We start from the raw sequence: 20,446 nt of genomic DNA, 5'->3' as shown, positions 1-20,446 counted from the left end.
ACAGTGTTTAACATGATTTTTCAATGACTACCTTATCTCTGTACCCCACACATACAATTATCTGTATGGCCCCTCAGTCGAGCAGTGAATTTCAAATACAGATTCAACCACAAAGACCTGGGAGGTTTTTTGTTGCCCCGCAACTAAGGGCAGCTATTGGTAGCAGACATAGAATATCTCTTTGAGCATGGTGAAGTTATTAATTACACTTTGGACGGTGTACCAATACACCCAGTCACTACAAAGATACAGGCGTCCTTCCTAACTCACTTGCCTGATAGGAATGAAACCGCTCATGGATTTAACCATGAGGCCAATGGTGACTTTAAAACAGTTACATAGTTGAATGGCTGTAAGGTACTAAAGTAAAACTGCAAAAATGTGGAAAATAAATGAACTTTATGTCCTGAATACAAAGTGTTATGTTTGGGGCAAATCCAACACAACACATCACTGAGTACCACTCATCACATTTTCAAGCATGTTGCTTGAAATTGGCAAGGACTAGGGAGTTTTTTAGGATAAAAAGAAACAGAATTAAGCTAAGCACAGGCAAAATCCTAGAGGAAAACCTGGTTCAGTCTGCTTTCCAATAGACACGTGGAGACAAATTCACCTTTCAGCAGGACTATAATCTAAAACGCAAGGCCAAATATTTACTTGAATTGCTTACCAAAGCTACCTTTAATGTTCCTGAGTGGCTGAGTTACAGTTTTGACTTAAATTGTCTTAAAAATCTTTTGCAAGACTTGAAAATGGCTGTCTAGCAATATTCACAAATCAACTTGACAGAGCTTGAAGAATTTTCTAAAAGAATAATGTGCAAATATTGTACAATCTAGGTGTGCAAAGCTCTTAGACACTTACTCAGAAAGACTCACAGCTGTAATCGCTGCCAAAGGTGATTCTAACATGTATTGACTCAGGGGTGTGAATACTCATGTAAATGAGATGTATTTCATTTTCAGTACATTTCCTAACATTTCGAAAAACATGTTTTGACTTTGTCATATCGGGGTATTGTGTGTAGGTGGGTGAGAAAAAAATATATTTAATCCATTTTGAATTGAGGCTGTAGCACAACAAAATGTGGATTAAGTCCAGGGGTATGAATATTTTCTGAAAGCACTGTACATTCTGTTCTCAGCATCAATAAAACTCTCTCTATCCGCTATCTTGTTAAGTATGTTCAGGTGTGTTGGCCGTGGCCACTAATTGGCCACACCTGATCTTAATGAGTGCTTGTTTCCTTTGAAATGGGGTCTGTTTGAATAAACTAAAATTAACAGCTTTGTATGAGTAAAAAGAAAACTGGCATGCTAGCTCGATCCTGGTGTCGAAGGGGACTTACTCCATGGATAGAAAAAATAAGATTAGAGGTTTGAATCTCATTGAATCCGTGTCATCATAAAAAATAAATGTCTTTGCATGATTAATGCCTAATTTAATGAATGTCCATGTGTCCTATCCGTGCTGGAGTTCAAAACAATTAACTTAAGCTGGACGTCTTATTGAAACATTCAGTGAAAGTTTTAAGGAAGTTATTAAAAAACCTCCAAATAACCTTTACATTTCGTTCAAAACATTCACAACATTTAAAGAATGTTCTCAGAACATTACTTCATTACCTTCAAATAACTTAGCATTTATGTTCTCAGAATGTTAATAAAACCTCCAAGGAAAACTTGCAATGAACCAGAGTAAAACGTTTTCAGAACCTCCCTGCAACCTAAAAATATATTTTCTCAGAACAGGCGAACGTTTTACTTCCGGTCTCAGAACGTAAAAAAAACGTTCTGTTTTAATGCTCAGGAAACGTATTGTTTCGTTCCCGGAACCAATGGGAAACCAAAAACTTAGTTCCCGCAACTTCCAAGGAGCCAAATGTGCTAGCTGGGTAAGGTCTCATACACTACATGGCCAAAAGCATGTGGACACCCCTTCAAATTGGTGGAGTTGGCTATTTCAGCCACACCCGTTGCTGACAGGTGTATAAAATCGAGCACACAGCCATGTAATCTCCATAGACAACCATTCGCAGTAGAATGGCCCGTACTGAAGAGCTGAGTGACTTTCAAAGTGGCACCGTCATAGGATTAAGTCAGTTCGTTGAATGTATGCCATGCTAGAGCTGCCCCAGTCAACTGTAAGTGCTGTTATTGTGAAGTGGAAATGTCTAGGAGCAACAACGGCTCAGCCACGAAGTGGTAGGCCACACAAGCTCACAGAACAGGACCGCTGAGTGCTGCAGTTCCGTATCGTGTAAAAATCGTAACACTCACCGAGTTCCAAACTGCCTCTGGAGGCAATGTCAGCACTAGACCTGTTCGTCGGAAGCTTCATGAAATGGGTTTCCATGGCCAAGCCTAAGATCACCATGCACAATGCTAAGCATCGGCTGGAGTGGTGTAAAGCTCGCCAGCATTGGAGCAGTGGAAACGCTTTCTTTGGAGTGATGAATCACTCTTCACCAACTGGAAGTCCAACGGACTAATCTGGGTTTGGTGGATGCCAGGAGAGTTCCAGTGATAGGAAATCTTATAGCGTACAATGACATTCTAGACGATTCTGTGCTTCCAACTTTGTGGCAACAGTTTGGGGAAGTTTCCTATTTCAGCATGACAATGCCCCTGTGCACAATGTGAGGTCTGTACAGAAATGGTTTGTCGAGATCGGTGTGGAAGAACTTGACTGACCTGCACAGAGCCCTGACCTCAACCCCATCAAACACCTTTGGGATGAATTGGTACACCGACTGCAAGCAAGGCTGTTATAGTAGCAAAGAGGGGAAAAACTCCCATATTAATGCCCATATTAATGCCCATGATTTTGTAATGAGATGTTCGACGAGCAGGTATCCACATAATGTATATATTACACAAATAAATAATCTGATAAGTACAATAGATAATCAGTCTTTTTCCTGGACCGCCCTCGTGCCTGGAAGAGTAGCAAAGCATACAATTCTTACTGTGCTCACTGTTAACACATTGAAGCTCTCTCTCTCTCTCTCTCTCTCTCTCTCTCTCTGTGTCTCTCTGTGTCTCTCTCTCTCTCTCTCTCTGTGTCTCTCTGTCTCTAGGGTGTTCTCTCCAACATCTCGTCCATCACAGACCTGGGGGGCTTTGACCCCGTCTGGCTCTTCTTGGTGACGGGAGGGGTCATGTTCATCCTGGGCTTTGCCGGCTGCATCGGAGCGCTGAGGGAAAACACCTTCCTGCTCAAGTTTGTACGTCCACAACTCTCTCACTCCCACTCGGCTCGCCCCTTAGACATGGACATTAACAAATATATGAATATACACTCCCCTCTGTATTTATTTAATTTGGCTCTATACTCCAGCATTTGGGATTTTCATACATGTATGTTTTACCGTTTAGAAATGAAAGCACTTTATGTACAGTATGTAGTCCCTCTATTTGAATGTGTAATACGTTTTGGGACAAATCCACTTATAGTGTATTAAAGTAGTCAAAAGTTTAGTATTTGGTTCCATAGTCCTAGCACACATTGACTACATCAAACGTGTGACTGCAAACTTGTTGGATGCATTTGCAGTTTGTTTTGCTTGTGTTTCGGATTATGTTGTGCCCAATAGGAGCTGAATGGTGAATAATGTATTGGGTCATTTTGGAGTCACAAACTAAAAGTTTTAGCTTCACTGTCGAAATAAATACAGAGGGGAGTGAATATGTCTTTGTCCATGAAAAGCTCTAAATAATACCTATGCATTATTAGGGTTATCATTAGATGTCTTTATATTCACCATTGACTCCACTTTGAACTTCCACTCCCTCCCCAGTTTCCTGGACTCAAATTAAGCTTATTATTGGACTGTCCCACGCTGTATAGTCCATGATGAGTAGGCTTAATCTGAGTCTGAGAGACCAGCCCTCCATGTCCCCTCTATGACATGTCAGAATTACAGCTGATTAATCAGGTGTGTTAGTGCTGGGTTAGAACACAAATACAGTGGGGAGAACAAGTATTTGATACACTGCCGATTTTGAAGGTTTTCCTACTTACAAAGCATGTAGAGGTCTGTAATTTTTATCATAGGTACACTTCAACTGTGAGAGACGGAATCTAAAACAAAAATCCAGAAAATCACATTGTATGATTTTTAAGTAATTAATTTGCATTTTATTGCATGACATAAGTATTTGATACATCAGAAAAGCAGAACTTAATATTTGGTACAGAAACCTTTGTTTGCAATTACAAAGATCATACGTTTCCTGTAGTTATTGACCAGGTTTGCACACACTGCAGCAGGGATTTTGGCCCACTCCTCCATACATACCTTCTCCAGATCCTTCAGGTTTCGGGGCTGTCGGTGGGCAATACGGACGTTCAGCTCCCTCCAAAGATTTTCTATTGGGTTCAGGTCTGGAGACTGGCTAGGCCACTCCAGGACCTTGAGATGCTTCTTACGGAGCCACTCCTTAGTTGCCCTGGCTGTGTGTTTCGGGTCGTTGTCATGCTGGAAGATCCAGCCACGACCCATCTTCAATGCTCTTACTGAGGGAAGGAGGTTTTTGGCCAAGATCTCGCGATACATGGCCCCATCCATCCTCCCCTCAATACGGTGCAGTCGTCCTGTCCCCTTTGCAGAAAAGCATCCCCAAAGAATTATGTTTCCACCTCCATGCTTCACGGTTGGGAGGGTGTTCTTGGGGTTGTACTCAACCTTCTTCTTCCTCCAAACACGGCGAGTGGAGTTTAGACCAAAAATCTCTATTTTTGTCTCATCAGACCACATGACCTTCTCCCATTCCTCCTCTGGATCATCCAGATGGTCATTGGCAAACTTCAGACGGGCCTGGACATGCGCTGGCTTGAGCAGGGGGACCTTGCGTGCGCTGCAGGATTTCAATCCATGACAGCGTAGTGTGTTACTAATGGTTTTCTTTGAGACTGTGGTCCCAGCTCTCTTCAGGTCATTGACCAGGTCCTGCCGTGTAGTTCTGGGCTGATCCCTCACCTTCCTTATGATCATTGATGCCCCACGAGGTGAGATCTTGCATGGAGCCCCAGACCGAGGGTGATTGACCGTCATCTTGAACATCTTCCATTTTCTAATAATTGCGCCAACAGTTGTTGCCTTCTCACCAAGCTGCTTGCCTATTGTCCTGTAGCCCATCCCAGCCTTGTGCAGGTCTACAATTTTATCCCTGATGTCCTTACACAGCTCTCTGGTCTTGGCCATTGTGGAGAGATTGGAGTCTGTTTGATTGAGTGTGTGTACAGGTGTCTTTTATACAGGTAACAAGTTCAAACAGGTGCAGTTAATACAGGTAATGAGTGGAGAACAGGAGGGCTTCTAAAAGAAAAACTAACAGGTCTGTGAGAGCCGGAATTCTTACTGGTTGGTAGGTGATCAAATACTTATGTCACGCAATAAAATGCAAATTAATTACTTAAAAATCATACAATGTGATTTTCTGGATTTTTGTTTTAGATTCCGTCTCTCACAGTTGAAGTGTACCTATGATAAAAATTACAGACCTCTACATGCTTTGTAAGTAGGAAAACCTTAAAAATCGGCAGTGTATCAAATACTTGTTCTCCCCACTGTATATACCCCCTGTATCCCTCTAGATATCCCCAAGAATGGAGTGAGAAACACTGGACTTTGGGGCTTAATCATAGCTTTGTTCTATGTTTGCTCACATGCTCCCCCCCCCGCCATTCTGTTCCAGTTCTCTGTGTTCCTGGGGATCATCTTCTTCCTGGAGCTGACAGCTGGAGTGTTGGCCTTCACCTTCAAGGACTGGATCAAGGACCAGCTCAACTTCTTCATCAATAACAACATCCGGGCGTACCGGGACGACATCGACCTCCAGAACCTTATAGACTTCACTCAGGAATATGTACGCGTTTGAAAATCAGTGTGAATGTGTGTCAGAGGAGGCTGGTGGGAGGAGCTATAGGAGGATGGGCTCATTGTAATGGAATACATGGAACTGAGTCAAGCATGAGGTTTCAAAATGTTTGATGTGTTTTATACTGTTCCATTTATTCCATGGAGCTCTGGTTTGAGTGAGGTGAAGGTGCGGGGGTAGGAGCAGGTGTGTGAGTGTGAGTGTGTGAGTGAGCAGGAGAGAGCCTGGTAGCCCCACTCACAGGCATGGGAGGGCATAGGCCCAACTACTAGGGAGCCAGGCCCAGCCAATCAGAATACGTTTTTACTACCCTGCAGGTGAAGAAGCCAGATGTGGAGGTCCTGGGCTGGCGTGGTTTGATGTGGTCTGCGGTTGTGAGGCCAGTTGGAATGATGTTGGAGGTGGTTTATGGTAGAGAAATTAGCATTCAATTCTCTGGCAACAGCTCTGGTGGACATTCCTGCAGTCAGCATGCCAATTGCACGCTCCTTCAAAACTTGAGACATCTGTGGCATTGTGTTGTGTGACAACTGCACATTTTAGAGTGGCCTTTTATTGTTCCCCAGCACAAGGTGCACCTGTGTAATGATCATGCTGTTGTCGTGGGAATTCTACACATGGGACACTCAAAGTCAATCTTAAATTAATCATTGTTTATTATTGTTTATTAAGATTCAAGAGTTTTCTGGGCTCTCCCATGTGTCATTGTTTTTGAACAAGATCTTAATGAAAAAGACAATCAGCTGCCAAACTGATTACAGCTTTGCTCACCTCACCCTCCAAGAGTTCTTCACAGCACTATCATTGGCTCTGTGTGATGAGCAAGAGTCAGAGAGAAGGATCACCAAGCTATTGGAAGGATTTGCTGACGGAATTGCAATCAACTTAGGAAATGCAATTTTGCCATTTCTATTTGGCCTGTTTAACAGAAAAACGAGTTGCTTCCTGAAGGAGCATTTCCACATTGACCTGCCAACTGATTTACAGTTACGATACTGGATAAAACAATCAACTTACCCGAAGTCTGAACCCCCCCCCCCCCCCATGAAGTTATACATCTCTGCTCAGCTTGATTGGCATCCTTTTCCATGCCTATATTTCCAGCAGGGATGAATGGTCATGGTGTTTTCGTTTTCTTGTTACAAGACGAGGCTCGCCAGAGAAGACCATAACGGTAAGTTGTTCTGCACTTGGCTGACACAGGAGGCGATCAGAGTACTTTGTGGATCCCAAGGGCGTAAAGACATCAAGTTAACCGTTTCTGGGTGGAGATGTGACAAACCAGAGTATCAGTGCTCTAACCTGAGACGGGTAAAAGAGGACTGCAACTCTCTCATCACACTTGAGATACATGGGGGAACAATCACAGAGCAGCTAAATGAGTGCAGGTGTTCACAGTGGTGGTGTTCATATTTGATTGACTTTGGCAATGAGGTGGCGGAGTATGGATGCCGCTAGGAAGGCTCATAGTTAAGACTGGGATGGAATACATGGAACAGTATCAACCACATGGAAACAGGATGTGACAGAATCATGTGTTTGATACCTTTCCATTATTCCATTCCAGCTATTACAATGCGCTCCTCCTCCAATTTAGTGGCACCAGCCACCACTGGCACTAAATTGAAATCTCCACCCACCTGGGGCACTGCAACCAAAACAAACTGTGGCATCCATAGGCTAAGTTACTGAAATCGAGATTGCCTTTTTTAAACACTTCAATGACTTCCAGTAGATATTTCAGAAGAGGGCAAGTCCTTGAGGGCCCAAGTGTCTACTGGGATTTGCTTCTCTTGAATCTAATCAATGAACTCACTAGATTGCTGTGAAACCGCAGTTACTACCATTGCTGTACTTAGGTTGTGTGTCAAATGAATAACCTTGTACATGTTTCATAATTGATCCCTATATTTGTTCCAGATTGTTTCAAATGTGTTTGGAAAATGTTTTATTGCTCTGTGTGTAAAGGGTATGAACTTCTCAAGACAAATCATAGTCTTAAGCACCTATGACCTAAATGTGACAAAAAAACACATTTATGTTTAAAACTTTTCTTTATGGAAATGGCTTTATACAGACAAAATGTGAAAGAGAGGGGGGGAAAAGGGAGATAAACAGTGGGAAGCTAATGACAGTGTTCAATACAATTTACCCCGGCACTAGCTGAACCCTGTTTCCTTATTGGGCTGCTAATCACCTCGTCAAATTATTATTACGTGCTAAAGCTATTAAGCCTACCCTTCTTGTGAGATTACCAGTTTAGAGTTATGCTGAATTACTTACAGTGCAATACAGTAGTTTTGCAACAGCTTGCTGTGTAATAAAACATGAAATATGATATACTGTAATACATGATTCATAACATCTACATTTAAGTTGTTTTGCTTCACTTAAGAATGTGTCTTAAAATCGTCACTCAGGTTTCTTATATTGTTAACGTAAATTATTTGATATGCTTTAGCCCACATTTTTATTGAATTCACAACGGCTTTCTTGAGTAGAATCTCCTCTCTGGCGCTGGATTGGTCTTAGAGTCAGTTTCTCTATTCAGTAGCAGACCTTTGTTAGTGTAGCCAACTGGTTGGCAGAGACGCTTGTGGCGACTCTGACCATATGACTCCCAGATCGTATTCCATCTGAGCCTCTATTCACAAAGCAACTCAGAGTTGGAATGCTGATCTAGGATCAGTTCACCCCTTTGTTATTCATTAGGGTCTGAAAGGCAAAACTGATCCTAGATCAGCACTCCTCTGAGACACTGTGAATACGGGCCTTGTTGTCAAGCCTTCCCCAATCTCTGTTGGTCACACTCCACCCACACTGATGCTGTGTGAGACGAGAGAGGAATTCACTACAACGTTATCCCCTCTAAACATTGAACCTCTTTTGTTTTGATCGTGTATGATACCGTTGCAGAAGAGGTGTGTGTGTGTGTGTGTGTGCGTGTGTGTGTGCGCGTGCATGTGTTGTGGGGTAAAATAATTATCCTGATCTCAATGGGACTTCCTGGATAATTAAAGGTTAAATAAAACATGGATTCCTTATTGACGTTCTCTTCTTCTCTGCTTTCTTCTCCTTAGTGGGATTGTTGCGGCGCATTCGGAGCGGACGACTGGAACCTCAACATCTATTTTAACTGCACGGACACCAACCCCAGCCGGGAGAAATGTGGGGTCCCCTTCTCCTGCTGCACCAAGGACCCTGCGGCAAGGAACTCTCACAGGGGCTAGGGAGGGTTGGTCAGAGACATGGGTCATGGGGTTCGGCAAATGAAGTCTTACATTTTAAAGTGAAAATTACTAACTTCAGAAGCCTTTTTAAACCTCAACTAGACTACAAGTTTGCATTTGCTACTGTGCAGGAACATTCTCTGCAACAAAAGAGTGGTCAAATTAAGATCCTACATTGAAATGAATGAGTACTATAGTCGCTGAAAATACAGATGTACATGGTTTTCCATTATTTGGTTTGTCCCGATGACAGTATCTATGAGAGGGCAAAACTCATTTCTCAGACTGGCACCAAGGTTAAGGGCACCAACACACTGGGATTTTGTGTCCCGAGAACTTTGGATGGAGCTAACACTTAATTGGGAGTTGCCGGCTAAATGACAACGAATGATGATTGTCCGATGAAAAACTGTCCATCTTTTGAACAGGAAATGGTCATGTGTGGCAGTGGTATTATCAGTGGTGGTCAGGGTTATGATGACAGTTGACATCTGCTTTTTTTGATAACACTTCTATTTCTCTTCATTAGGAGGACGTGATAAACACGCAGTGTGGCTATGACGTACGAGCCAAAACTGTGAGTGCTGTTCCATTTCTCTCTTTCCATCTACCTCTTTCCTTTTTCCTTTTACACTTTTCCTTGATATAGTGACCTTTATTATTATGGCATCTAAGAGATAATACTCAGAATATAGAAAGTCAAATTATATTATAAAGGGTTATATAATTAATGATCACATATGGTTGTATAATGAAGGTGTATGTTTGACTTTCATGCCATTTGCAGGCTAAGGAGCTCTCTCTAATTAACATGTTGCTGTCCCTTGTTGTAGGACGTAGAGCAGAAGACCTACATCCATGTGAAAGGCTGTGTGCCACAGTTTGAGAGGTGGTTACAGGACAACCTGACGGTAGTGGCTGGGATCTTCATAGGAGTTGCGTTGTTACAGGTGAGAGAAACGTTTCTTTGACTCCTTTTAGCCTACTGTACAAACAGGACTAGCTACTCTCCGACTCAGAACATTAACTTGTCTCATCAGGGTGACAAGGTGTTGAAGGCATTCCATAGGGATGCTGGCCAGTGTTGACTCCAATGCTTCTCACAGTTGTGTCAAGTTGGCTGGATGTCCTTTGGGTGGTGGACCATTCTTGACACACACGGGAAACTGTTGAGCGTGAAAAACCCAGCAGCGTTGCAGTTCTTGGCATAAACCGGTGCACCTGGCACCTACTACCATAACCTGTTCAAAGGCACTGCAATCTTTTGTCTTGTCCATTCACCCTCTGAATGGCACACATACACAATCCATGTCTCAATTGTCTCAAGGCTTAAAAATCCTTCTTTAACCTGTCTCCTCCTCTTCATCTACACTGATTGAAGTGGATTAAACGAGCAGAAATTCAGAGCAGAGAAGCTTGCATGTGACTCAGTCACTGGTTACTATGGCTGGCCATGTAAAACAACGAATTTCACTGCACCTATCCGGCATATGTGACAATATAAACACGTATACACTGAACAAAAAATATAAATGCAACATGTAGTGTTGGTCTCATGTTTCATGAGCTGCAATAAAAGATCCCTGACATTTTCCATATGCACAAAAAGCATATTTCTCTCAAATTTTGTGCCCAAATTTGTTTACATCCCTGTGAGTGAGCATTTATTCTTAGCCAAGATGATCCATCCGCCTGACAGATGTGGCATATGAGGAAGCTGATTAAACAGCACGATCATTACACAGCATTGTCCTGGGGACAATAAAAGGCTGCTTTAAAACTTGCAGTTTTGTTACGCAACACAATGCCACAGATGTTTTGAGGGAGCGTGCAATTGGCATGCTGACTGCTGAATGTCCACCAGAGCTGTTGCCAGATAATGTAATGTTCATTTCTACCATAAGCCGAGCCAAACATAATTTTTGAGAATTTGGTAGTACTAACCGGCCTCACAACCGCAGACCTCGTGTAACCATGCCAGCCCAGGACCTCCACATCCGGCTTCTTCCCCTGCGGGGATCATCTAATGACAGCCACCTGGACAGCTGATGAAAATGTGGGTTTGAACAACTGTCAGAAACAGTCTCAGGGAAGCTCATCTGCGTGCTTGTTTGTCCTCACCAGGGTCTTGATCTGAGAATTTAATGTTAATTTCTCTACCAATGTCGTTTTTGAGAATTTGGTAATAAGTCCAACCAGCCTCACAACCTCAGACCACGTGTATGGCGTTGTGTGGGTGAGCGGTTTGCTGATGTCAACGTTGTGAACAGAGTGCCCCATGGTGGGGTTATGGTATGGGCAGGCATAAGCTACAGACAACAAATACAATTGCATTTTATCAATGGCAATTTGAATGCACAGACATACAGTGACAAGATCCTGAGGCCCATTGTTGTGCCATTCATCCGTCGCCATCAACTCATGTTTCAGCATGATAATGCATGGCCCCATGTTGCAAGGATCTGTACACAACTCTTGGAAGCTGAAAATGTCTGAGTTCTTCCATGGTCTGCATACTCACCAGACATGTCACCCATTGAGCATGTTTGGGATGCTCTGGATCAACAGGTACGACAGCATGTTCCAGTTCCTGCCAATATCCAGCAACTTCGCAGAGCCGTTGATGAGGAATGGGACGACATTCCACCAGCCACAATCAACTGCCTGATCAACTCTATGGGAAGGAGATGTGTCGCGCTGCATGAGGCAAATGTTGGTCACACAAGATACTGACTGGTTTTCTGATCCACGCCCCTACCTTTTACAGGAATCTGTGACCAACAGATGCATATCTGTATTCCCACTCGTAATATCCATAGATTAATGCCTAATACATTTATTTAAATTGACTGATTTCCTTATATGAACTGTAACGCAGTCAAATCTTTGAAATAAATTGTTGCATGTTGTGTTTATGTTCAGTGTGTATGTATGTATATATATATATATATTTTTAATGTTAATGAAACATGATTTAATTACAAAAGACATCACATTCATAATTATCTTTCTTTCTTTTACAGATATTTGGAATATGCTTGGCACAAAACTTAGTTAGTGACATCGAAGCTGTGAGAGCAAGCTGGTGAGAAAATATAAAATACTTCAAATGAACGTCTCAAGTTAATTCTATCACATCTGATGTATTTCCTCATTCCCGACCACGTTTTATTAACTGGATTCATTATTGATTTTGACACTCCGTAGGATAGGCTTTAACAGCATGGAAAATCAATCACTGAATCCAAGGTTCTAAATGGTGTTTTGTTTGAAAGTGTGCCATTATGTGGACCAAAAGGGAATTTGGAATCACATTTTCAAAACCAGACACTATTTTAGAAAAAGTGCTTCATTATATTTGGCATAGAATAAAGTAAGAAGATATTGCGCCGTATGTATCAAGCTGCTGTAAAAGAAACAAATGGTGGAATTTAACTCCTTCTCTTAAAATGAAGAAAAGTTCAACAGTATTGATGTTTGTAACCACTAAATCTGCATTTTACAAGGCTCTTACTAGTTTTTGGATACATATCAACCTAGATCCAGAATATGCTGAGTAAAACTTTTATAAAAACTTTTATTTGTACTTTCTTTGACTTTGCTCTGCTTGCTAACTTAACATTTTAGTTTGACTGAGTCATTTGGCAAAGGTTCTGCGCTGTGCTACTTCCAGCTGGCCGCTCAGCTAGGAGACAGGAGCACTGCACCCCCTGTCCACATAACTATCCCATCCCTGTGCCACAATGCTACTCTGCCACACCATCGTCATGCCAACTCACCTCATGCTTCATTTTTCATCCCCCATACTTTGTCAGGGTGCCCCCGCACTCTCTCTCCATGCACCGACCCCTGCCTCACTCTGGGAAAAAAGGGTCTGCATACTACGCATGAGGAACATACTCGCGAGCGTGTGTATGAACTGTAGCCGGTGGGTGTTGTTGTTGTCCTCCGTATGAACTGTAGCCGGTGGGTGTTGTGGTTGTCCTCCGTGAATCAGTAGTAGTCACTGTAGTGAATGATTTCCAACGGCCCAGACCCTGCAAGACCCATGTTTCATTCATAACAGTATGTTAACATTAATACAAAGTACAGATCAGTATCAGGGATTACAACTCTGGCAGGGACATTAAGATTATAGATCGAATGTGTTTTATTTGGCCAAAGTTTTCTGAGCAAAAATGTGTTTTTATTGTTGGTCGTAAACGACTGTAAAAACAGGAAATCAGCTCCAAAGGATTTTAATTTAGGAAATTTGTTCCCAAGTATTCCCAAGCATAATAGAGTTGTATAATATGTTATATTATCCAACTGAGGTACTCAAAGCGCTTTACATAGTAGGGGGAAACTCAACTCATCCACCAGCAATGAGCGGCACCCACCTCTGTAATGCACAGCGACACACATCAGGTGGCAGGGTGAGGAGTGATATGCCAATCAGGGATGAGGGGGAGGATTAGGTGACCATGTTGGAAATGTAGCCATGACACCGGGCTCAACACTCCTACTCTTACAATAACCGTCATGGGATTTTGAATGACCACAGAGAGTCAGGACACCGTTTTAACGTCCCATCCGAAAGACGGCATCTTAAGCAGGACTATGTTCCCAAATGTAATCAAGGTTTGAAAGGATTGTTTTAGTCAAATATTATATCCATTTAGGCTTCTTGCTGTCAATTGGCAGTCTAAAAATATATATTTTTTTGTGCTCTGGAACCACGACCATCCGCTCAAGAAAAAAATTGTCCTGCGGCTGAATTTAATTGATGATCCCTGACGTATAACATTCGCATGGGTATGTAAATCAAAATGTCAGGATAAGATGGAGGCTTAACTATCTCCCTGTTGGCAGCAGTCTGCCAATAGATTTAAGGACTGGACGTGACCCATTTCCTTCAGCCATCAGTTCAACCCAGATCCTGTCGTCATGAAGAATGGAAACAGTTTCAGAATGACCCCCAACTTCCCTCAGATCCCTCCACCAATCCTTTGGCCACTCTCCCACTCTTGTCACTGTCTCAAACTCTGCCACTCCGATGCCCTGTGCCATGCCATCACTCTGTGCCTCCCTGCCCTATTCCCACCCAACTTCTCCACCAGGGGTGTATTGATGATGCATTACATGTTCACCGAAAACTCAGGAATGTAAATCGAATTGAATTTAACATGTGGTTCCAGAGTATTGAGAACACTACTGAATATGCAGCAGAGTGGGACTGAAAAACACCTGATAATATTTGACAACTTCAGGCATTCTGAATGCTCCCCCTCCCTGGCTTTGCTCTTATGTAATGAAAGGAACATGTTTTAAACCTTCCTTTTGCTTTCTCTTGCTGTGTAGTTTATTTACCTGATGTCGCGGCCCGTCTTGACCCAGGAACGCACAGGTAAGGATCACTACCAAGTCACCTAGCTGAGCGTAAATGGTACAATACATCATGGTTCTGTTTTGTCGCAAATACAACCGTGTTGTTGACTTTTCTCAATATTTGCCCTAGTAATACTGGGACTATGATTAGTTTGTTTTAAGAGCTGTGTCTGACCTTGATTTCCATTTGTCCCAAGGTCTCTTCAGCATGGCTACGCCAGTTTCAGAGCATCAAACGATGCTAGAAGCCTGCTAGAACTGGGAATGATACCACCTGCACCATATTCCGTCATGATGACTGGCACATTGTGATCCATTTTAAAGATGTGTTTGGGGTTGCAAAATTACTGTAACTTTCCAGAAATTCCCAGGTTTTCCAGAAATCCCGGTTGGAAGATTCCTCCAATCAGGATTTCTGGGAATTTGGGGAAAGTTACCCACGCTTTGCATCCCATTTGTTCCATGCGGTTCCATCCATGTGGTAAACACTTTGTGTAGAAATGTACAGAAAATAACGAAGACAAAAAAAATTACTTGGGGGGTGTTTGTAAATGCACTGCATGCCTATCACAATGGCATGGACTCTCGTTTAAATTCATGATGTACAGAAGGTCTTATTGACACAGGTATTTTTAACAGTAAAATGGTAGCTGTATTTGTGGCGACACTGAGCATTAGGGAAGAGAGTAATGGTGCTAGAATGCAAATGTACAGTAGTAGTCGCAGCCCTCAAGTCGTTTGCTTTGAACTGCAGTAGCCTTGTCGGCTCAAGGGTTTTTGTGGCACAGATGGGCATTCGTTATATTTCATGGCATCTCTACCTGGGTGAAATACATACAGGTACGTTACATACCTTAATACTTGAGGTGGGCCTGATTTAGCAAGAGTTTGCACTTTTGGGGGGACTAGTCGATTGGTTCTATTGTAACAGACAAGCTAAATCAAGCACACTTCCAAGTATCAATGTATTTGACCAAGGTCTGATCTCTGCACTCTACATTAAAATGAATTGTCAATACATTCAATGAACTGAAAAACAGGGATAGAACTTAATGTCCATTTCTTGCGATGGTGGTCTTCTGTTTTCAATACCTCTAAGTGACGTGTCAATCTTTAGGAATCCCTGTCACTTCATATTCAATCTTGTTCTGAGGGCTGAATGTGATTTGTTCGATTGCTCAGCAGGGGGAGCTTACAATGACCAGTGAGTGAATAAAACTAACTCACTTCCTGACATTTGTTAGTGGTGGAGGGTGTAACACATGGGTTGCCGTGCTGAGGGTTCCTGGCTCAAATCCCTGTGTGCTTTCAGTTTTCTAGCTCAATGATCAGTGAGTGGAGTGTACAGCAGTGAGTCAAAACAATTAAATAAATGCTTGTAGGGAGGTGGCAGGAGAGTTAAATACAGGTTACGAGACTAGGATCCTCATGTCTTGTTTTCCAACCTTGAACTTACTTTCTAAAGTTAACCAATCACTTTTCACATTTCTTGTCTAACCATTTCTTGTGACTGGTTAAAGGACCAAAACCTAAGGCTGGTGGATGGGGTCCTGGGTGGCAGAGGTCGTAACATGAGGGTGTCCATGCATTAAGTCCTTGGTTCGATTCCTGGTGTGGCTTTTAAAATAACTTAACCAATTACACTCCTTTCTACCCTCAGAACAAGAAAATAAGGGTTTGATTCAATCTGTATTGAGGAAGTTCAGTGCTATAGCACGATAGCACTCGTGGTAAACTTTGCATATAGGCTCAACAGCTTCTACCCCCAAGCCATTAGACTGCTGAATAATTCATAAAAATAGCCACCGGAAAATGTACACTGATCTCCCCTTTTGTACACTGCTGCTACTTGCCGTTTGTTTGTTACCTATGCAGTCACTTCACCCCCACCTACATGTACAGATTACCTCAACTAGCCTGTACCCCTGCACACTGACTCGGTACCAGTGCACCATGTATATAGCCTAGTTATTCTACATTTTTTATTTTTGCCTATTTGGTAAATATTTTCTTCTTCTTGAACTGCATTGTTGGTTAAGCGCTTGTAAGTAAGCATTTCAAGGTAAAGTCTACACTTGTTGTATTCGGCACATGTGACAGTTTGATTTGATAAATCGGCCTTATCACAAACTACCTTTAAATTTCAAATCGCGCTGAACTTCTGCGATAATGATTGAATCGAGCCCTTTGTTTTTCTTTCATTCCCATGAAAGAAATCCTTTTTGTTGACCTGCTGACATTGTTAATAGTGCTAATAATTAATAAAAGGGAATTGGCATCTTTCTCTCGGACTCCATTACGCATTCATGTATTGGTCAATGGTGCTTTGGCCAGTCCCTCAATCAGATGGAACTAATTCCAATCAGAAACAGTGACAAAGGTGTGATCAACGGACATTACATCTGTCAAAACTACGTAGCGTTTGCCAGGCCTATCAGAGCGCCTCAAAGCCAGGCATGTGAAGCTGCATTCTATTTGAGATGGGGCTTCTGCTTACCCCTAACCTAATTGTCTCTGAACAAGTATAGATGGGAGGGGACAACCATATGGAATGGAATGCAGCCTAGGTGACACCATTGCCCTTGCCAATGCACTCGGGAAACCCTGTTTGACACAATGAATGAAACATGATTAGAGTGACTTATCAATATTATGAAACAGATGTCACCCTCTTACTTTATCAACAGGCAGTACAAACTCTAGAAGCAACAGATACATTATCGCCAGCAATCATCTTTAATTATCTGTTTGAGTTACAATCTTCCAAATGTACAACTCAATGACATTTACAACAAACATTTATACCGTAACGCAGTTAGTTTGTAGTTACGTCTTGATTGGATTGTGTCTTTGTAAAGTTACAAATCTGAAATTACCATTCATACCTGACAAAAAATAAGAAAATTTAACAAGACCGATTAGTAAACAAATAATTTATATTTAAAAAAACGCCTATGTCACCAGACGTTGCCTATCGCAGTATCCAACATGCTGGAATGGGCATGTTCTCGATACTTGGAGTGGGAGAGAAACCATCACACATGCAAACAAAGCGCTGGCTGGGATAAACCATAGAGCGGTACCACACGTAGACGGGGGATCTTCTCTGGCTGTCTGGACCGGCCCATTCTGACAGGGTTATGGGGAGGTTCGCGTAGCTGTCAGGGAGACCACAGTGACTATGTGAAACGACGCAGCCAGATTCCAATCGACGGTGACGTTCGAGGTCATCTCTTTTGCAGTCGCGTTACATAGATGATCAGATCTCACAACACCTGGAGAAGTGTTAAATAACGTAGGAACCACATTAATATGATATAGGAATCTTCTGAAATGTGCAGCGCTACTGCAAAAAAAGACGCCCTGGAACACACCCCATCGGTCTTCCCTGGCGCACCCGGCTCATCATAATCCATACAGACATATACTACACACCTGGTATGGCTGACTGCTACACTCAGAGACCAGGGAGGGAGTGACTGTTTATCTGGGAGTTCTAACTTGTAACTTACACAGGATTCCTCAATGTCAGGTGAGAATTATTACGTGCTAGTGGAGTCATAGCCTAAGGTATGTTCAGTTGGGGTTAAACATTTACAACATTGCAGATAGAAATCTAACACATTTAGTTAACATAATTCCCTATTCTACTTGACAGACGGGTCATATCTGTTCTACATAATATATTTACATCTGAACATTCTGTAACATTTCCCCATTCTAAACATACCCTTGATATAACAGTAAGGTTGTTGGGGACAGTAAGGTAGGTTGTTTGAGACAGGGTTTGTATGAAAGTTAAGGGAAGAGAGAGGGATCGGTTGGGATTATCAAGCCAACTCCTTTCAAACGCCAGTTTAAGTACAACATGACTGAACCCTACTCAGCTCTGGAAGATCTGCCCAGGGCTGTGGTTTTGGGTATGCGAGGGTCCAAATGAACATGGATACACCATCAACTGGACTAAAACATGCAGTTCGTCTTCAACTCAAGCTAACATGAGACATAGGATGGATGCATGGCTGCTTAGTTTGTTTTCAGACCAACCTAACTCACAGTTTTTTTGTTCTTTTGTATTGTTTTTCAATGGTTTTCACAGCTATGGTCATCATAAAAAGTGTTCTCTCTTTGTATGTTTATCTATTGGAGAAAGAAAAGGCTGTCTTGTTTTTATTATGGAGGAGTACGCATGCATGAGCGGCGGTAGTGTGGGAAGGCAGGCTAAAGGCAGGCTGTAAGGCAGAGGGGGCGGGTACGTTTTAGCTGGAACAGCTGGCTGTTGACGGGGGCAAAGGGACAGGATACCTTGGCACGTGATGATAGGACACACAGAGGGAGGTTCTGGAGAGAGAGGGAAGGGGGGCAGGGATTGGCTATGAGGCAGGCATTGGGGGGAGTGGGGGATTGTGGGCGTTAAGAGTCCTTTAGCTCTGTGCCGTTAGCCTCTGCTCTGTGAGCGACGCCTGGTGGGACACCGTTTTGTTCTCATGCGACCGCAGCTTGGAGACCACGTCGATGAAGGCCAGGCCCTGCACTTCTTTATGGAGAGGCTCTGGAGGAGGGAAAGATAACAGGTCTCATTCAAAAGTCTTTAAAAGGAAGAGCACAAATCTAAACCAGAACATTCAGCTATATCCCAATGTCCATACTAGTATACCACTCTGCTATGCCTTAGTTTGGATATTGGAGCAGAAGCTGTCTAAGTGGCTGATTCAAAATGGCCGCCCCTTTTACCTGAGCCCATGACCGCACAGATGAGGATCATGGAGTTGTATTTGATCTCCGGGGCGGTCCTCTCGTCTGAGAGCAGCTTGTGGAGCACCTGCACCAGGCCAGCCCCGACAAAGTCCTTTTCAGCCCCCACTGAAACCATGAAAAACACAAGTCACAGACTCATTTGTCCAATTGTTTTAATGCATTTCAATGCCCCACCAGAGTCAATGCTTTGCTTTTGAGAAAAGGGTGTACTGAGCACCCCATTACAAATGCTTCAACAGTGAATTTAATTCATACAGTGCGTCTCACTAGGTCAAAATCGCTTTCCATTGTATGGTTCTAACTCACCCTGTGCATCATCAAACTACTTGCAGTTGAGCAAGGAAAATGGAAATTATTTTTTTAACTGAGTAAACTGAGTTCTCTCTCCATTTCTAAACATTTTACTACAGTATGCCCTACTGAACACAACCCAGGCACAGTCAAAGGAAGTGCTCCCAATCTGGACTTTACAAAACCATGTGGCTAACACAGTAGTCAGAATTAGGCTGCACTGTGACATGAACCTGACCCCTGACTCTTACCCAGGTCCAAACCGGCGATGAGGCCCAGAGCCACCAGCGCCTCGTTCTGCATGATCATGTGTTCGCTCATCGCCATGACTACTAAGTGCTTCACGCCTGCCCCCTGGATGACTGTTTTTACGACGTCCTAAAACCACAAAAACAAACATTTCAATGGGGCACAATTCTAAAACGGGGATATCTTATCCACCTCGTGGGGGAGCTTCTGGGCGTGCAGGGATTTGCTCCAGCCCTGCCCTAACACACATACCCTCTACTAACCCGCTGCTCATCAGGACTCTGATTAGCTGAAATCAGGTGTGTAAGTTAGAGCAGGGTGGGAGCACAAACCTGCACACCCAGTGACTTTCCAGGAGGAGACCACTAAGCCAGTCCACCCTTGCTCTAAATGATACATGACTTGTGTACGGTGTGTAAGTATGACATCTCTAGCACTGCCACAGGGGTGCTATTCTGTCTAAAGAGCTGCAAATAGGACGGAAGTCACAAATCTACAGATTAGAAGGAGAAAACCAGTCCGAGTAACACCTGAGTCATTCTCCCCTGAGATGAGACCGGATGGGAAGTATTGCAGAACTGCCAACGCTAGGTCTAGGCATTAACCAACAAGAAAGATCGTATTTCAGGAAGAGTTAGACAATGAATCACAGTCCGTTGTTCCCCT

General features: G+C 42.9%; 2 protein-coding genes across 7 annotated transcripts in view; one reads left to right on the top strand and one right to left on the bottom strand.

The window, feature by feature from the left end:
* LOC139534947 (tetraspanin-5-like) overlaps nucleotides 1-16,766 on the top strand; it is a 30,493-nt gene extending 13,727 nt beyond the window's left edge. For 2 of the 3 annotated variants that reach the window (XM_071334502.1, XM_071334501.1), the window contains exons 3-10: nucleotides 3,083-3,229; nucleotides 5,703-5,873; nucleotides 8,966-9,091; nucleotides 9,645-9,692; nucleotides 9,949-10,065; nucleotides 12,139-12,200; nucleotides 14,456-14,501; nucleotides 14,680-16,766. In XM_071334502.1, the coding sequence (XP_071190603.1) occupies nucleotides 3,083-3,229; nucleotides 5,703-5,873; nucleotides 8,966-9,091; nucleotides 9,645-9,692; nucleotides 9,949-10,065; nucleotides 12,139-12,200; nucleotides 14,456-14,468 (684 nt within the window). In that variant the 3' untranslated portion in view covers nucleotides 14,469-14,501; nucleotides 14,680-16,766. The other variant, XM_071334503.1, reaches the window with a different exon arrangement.
* Nucleotides 16,767-17,197: 431 nt separating this feature from the next.
* The window catches only part of LOC139534934 (rap1 GTPase-GDP dissociation stimulator 1-like), a 50,961-nt gene continuing 47,712 nt past the window's right edge, over nucleotides 17,198-20,446 (bottom strand). For all 4 annotated transcript variants that reach the window (XM_071334472.1, XM_071334474.1, XM_071334475.1 and 1 more), the window contains 3 exons: nucleotides 19,783-19,909; nucleotides 19,217-19,345; nucleotides 17,198-19,034 (listed from right to left, as the gene is read on the bottom strand). In XM_071334472.1, the coding sequence (XP_071190573.1) occupies nucleotides 18,907-19,034; nucleotides 19,217-19,345; nucleotides 19,783-19,909 (384 nt within the window). In that variant the 3' untranslated portion in view covers nucleotides 17,198-18,906. The remainder of the gene's footprint in view (nucleotides 19,035-19,216; nucleotides 19,346-19,782; nucleotides 19,910-20,446) is intronic.

The sequence above is a fragment of the Salvelinus alpinus genome, chromosome 11 (assembly GCF_045679555.1).
Source record: "Salvelinus alpinus chromosome 11, SLU_Salpinus.1, whole genome shotgun sequence".
NCBI lineage: Eukaryota > Metazoa > Chordata > Actinopteri > Salmoniformes > Salmonidae > Salvelinus > Salvelinus alpinus.
This window is presented reverse-complemented; position numbering and strand designations above follow the sequence as displayed.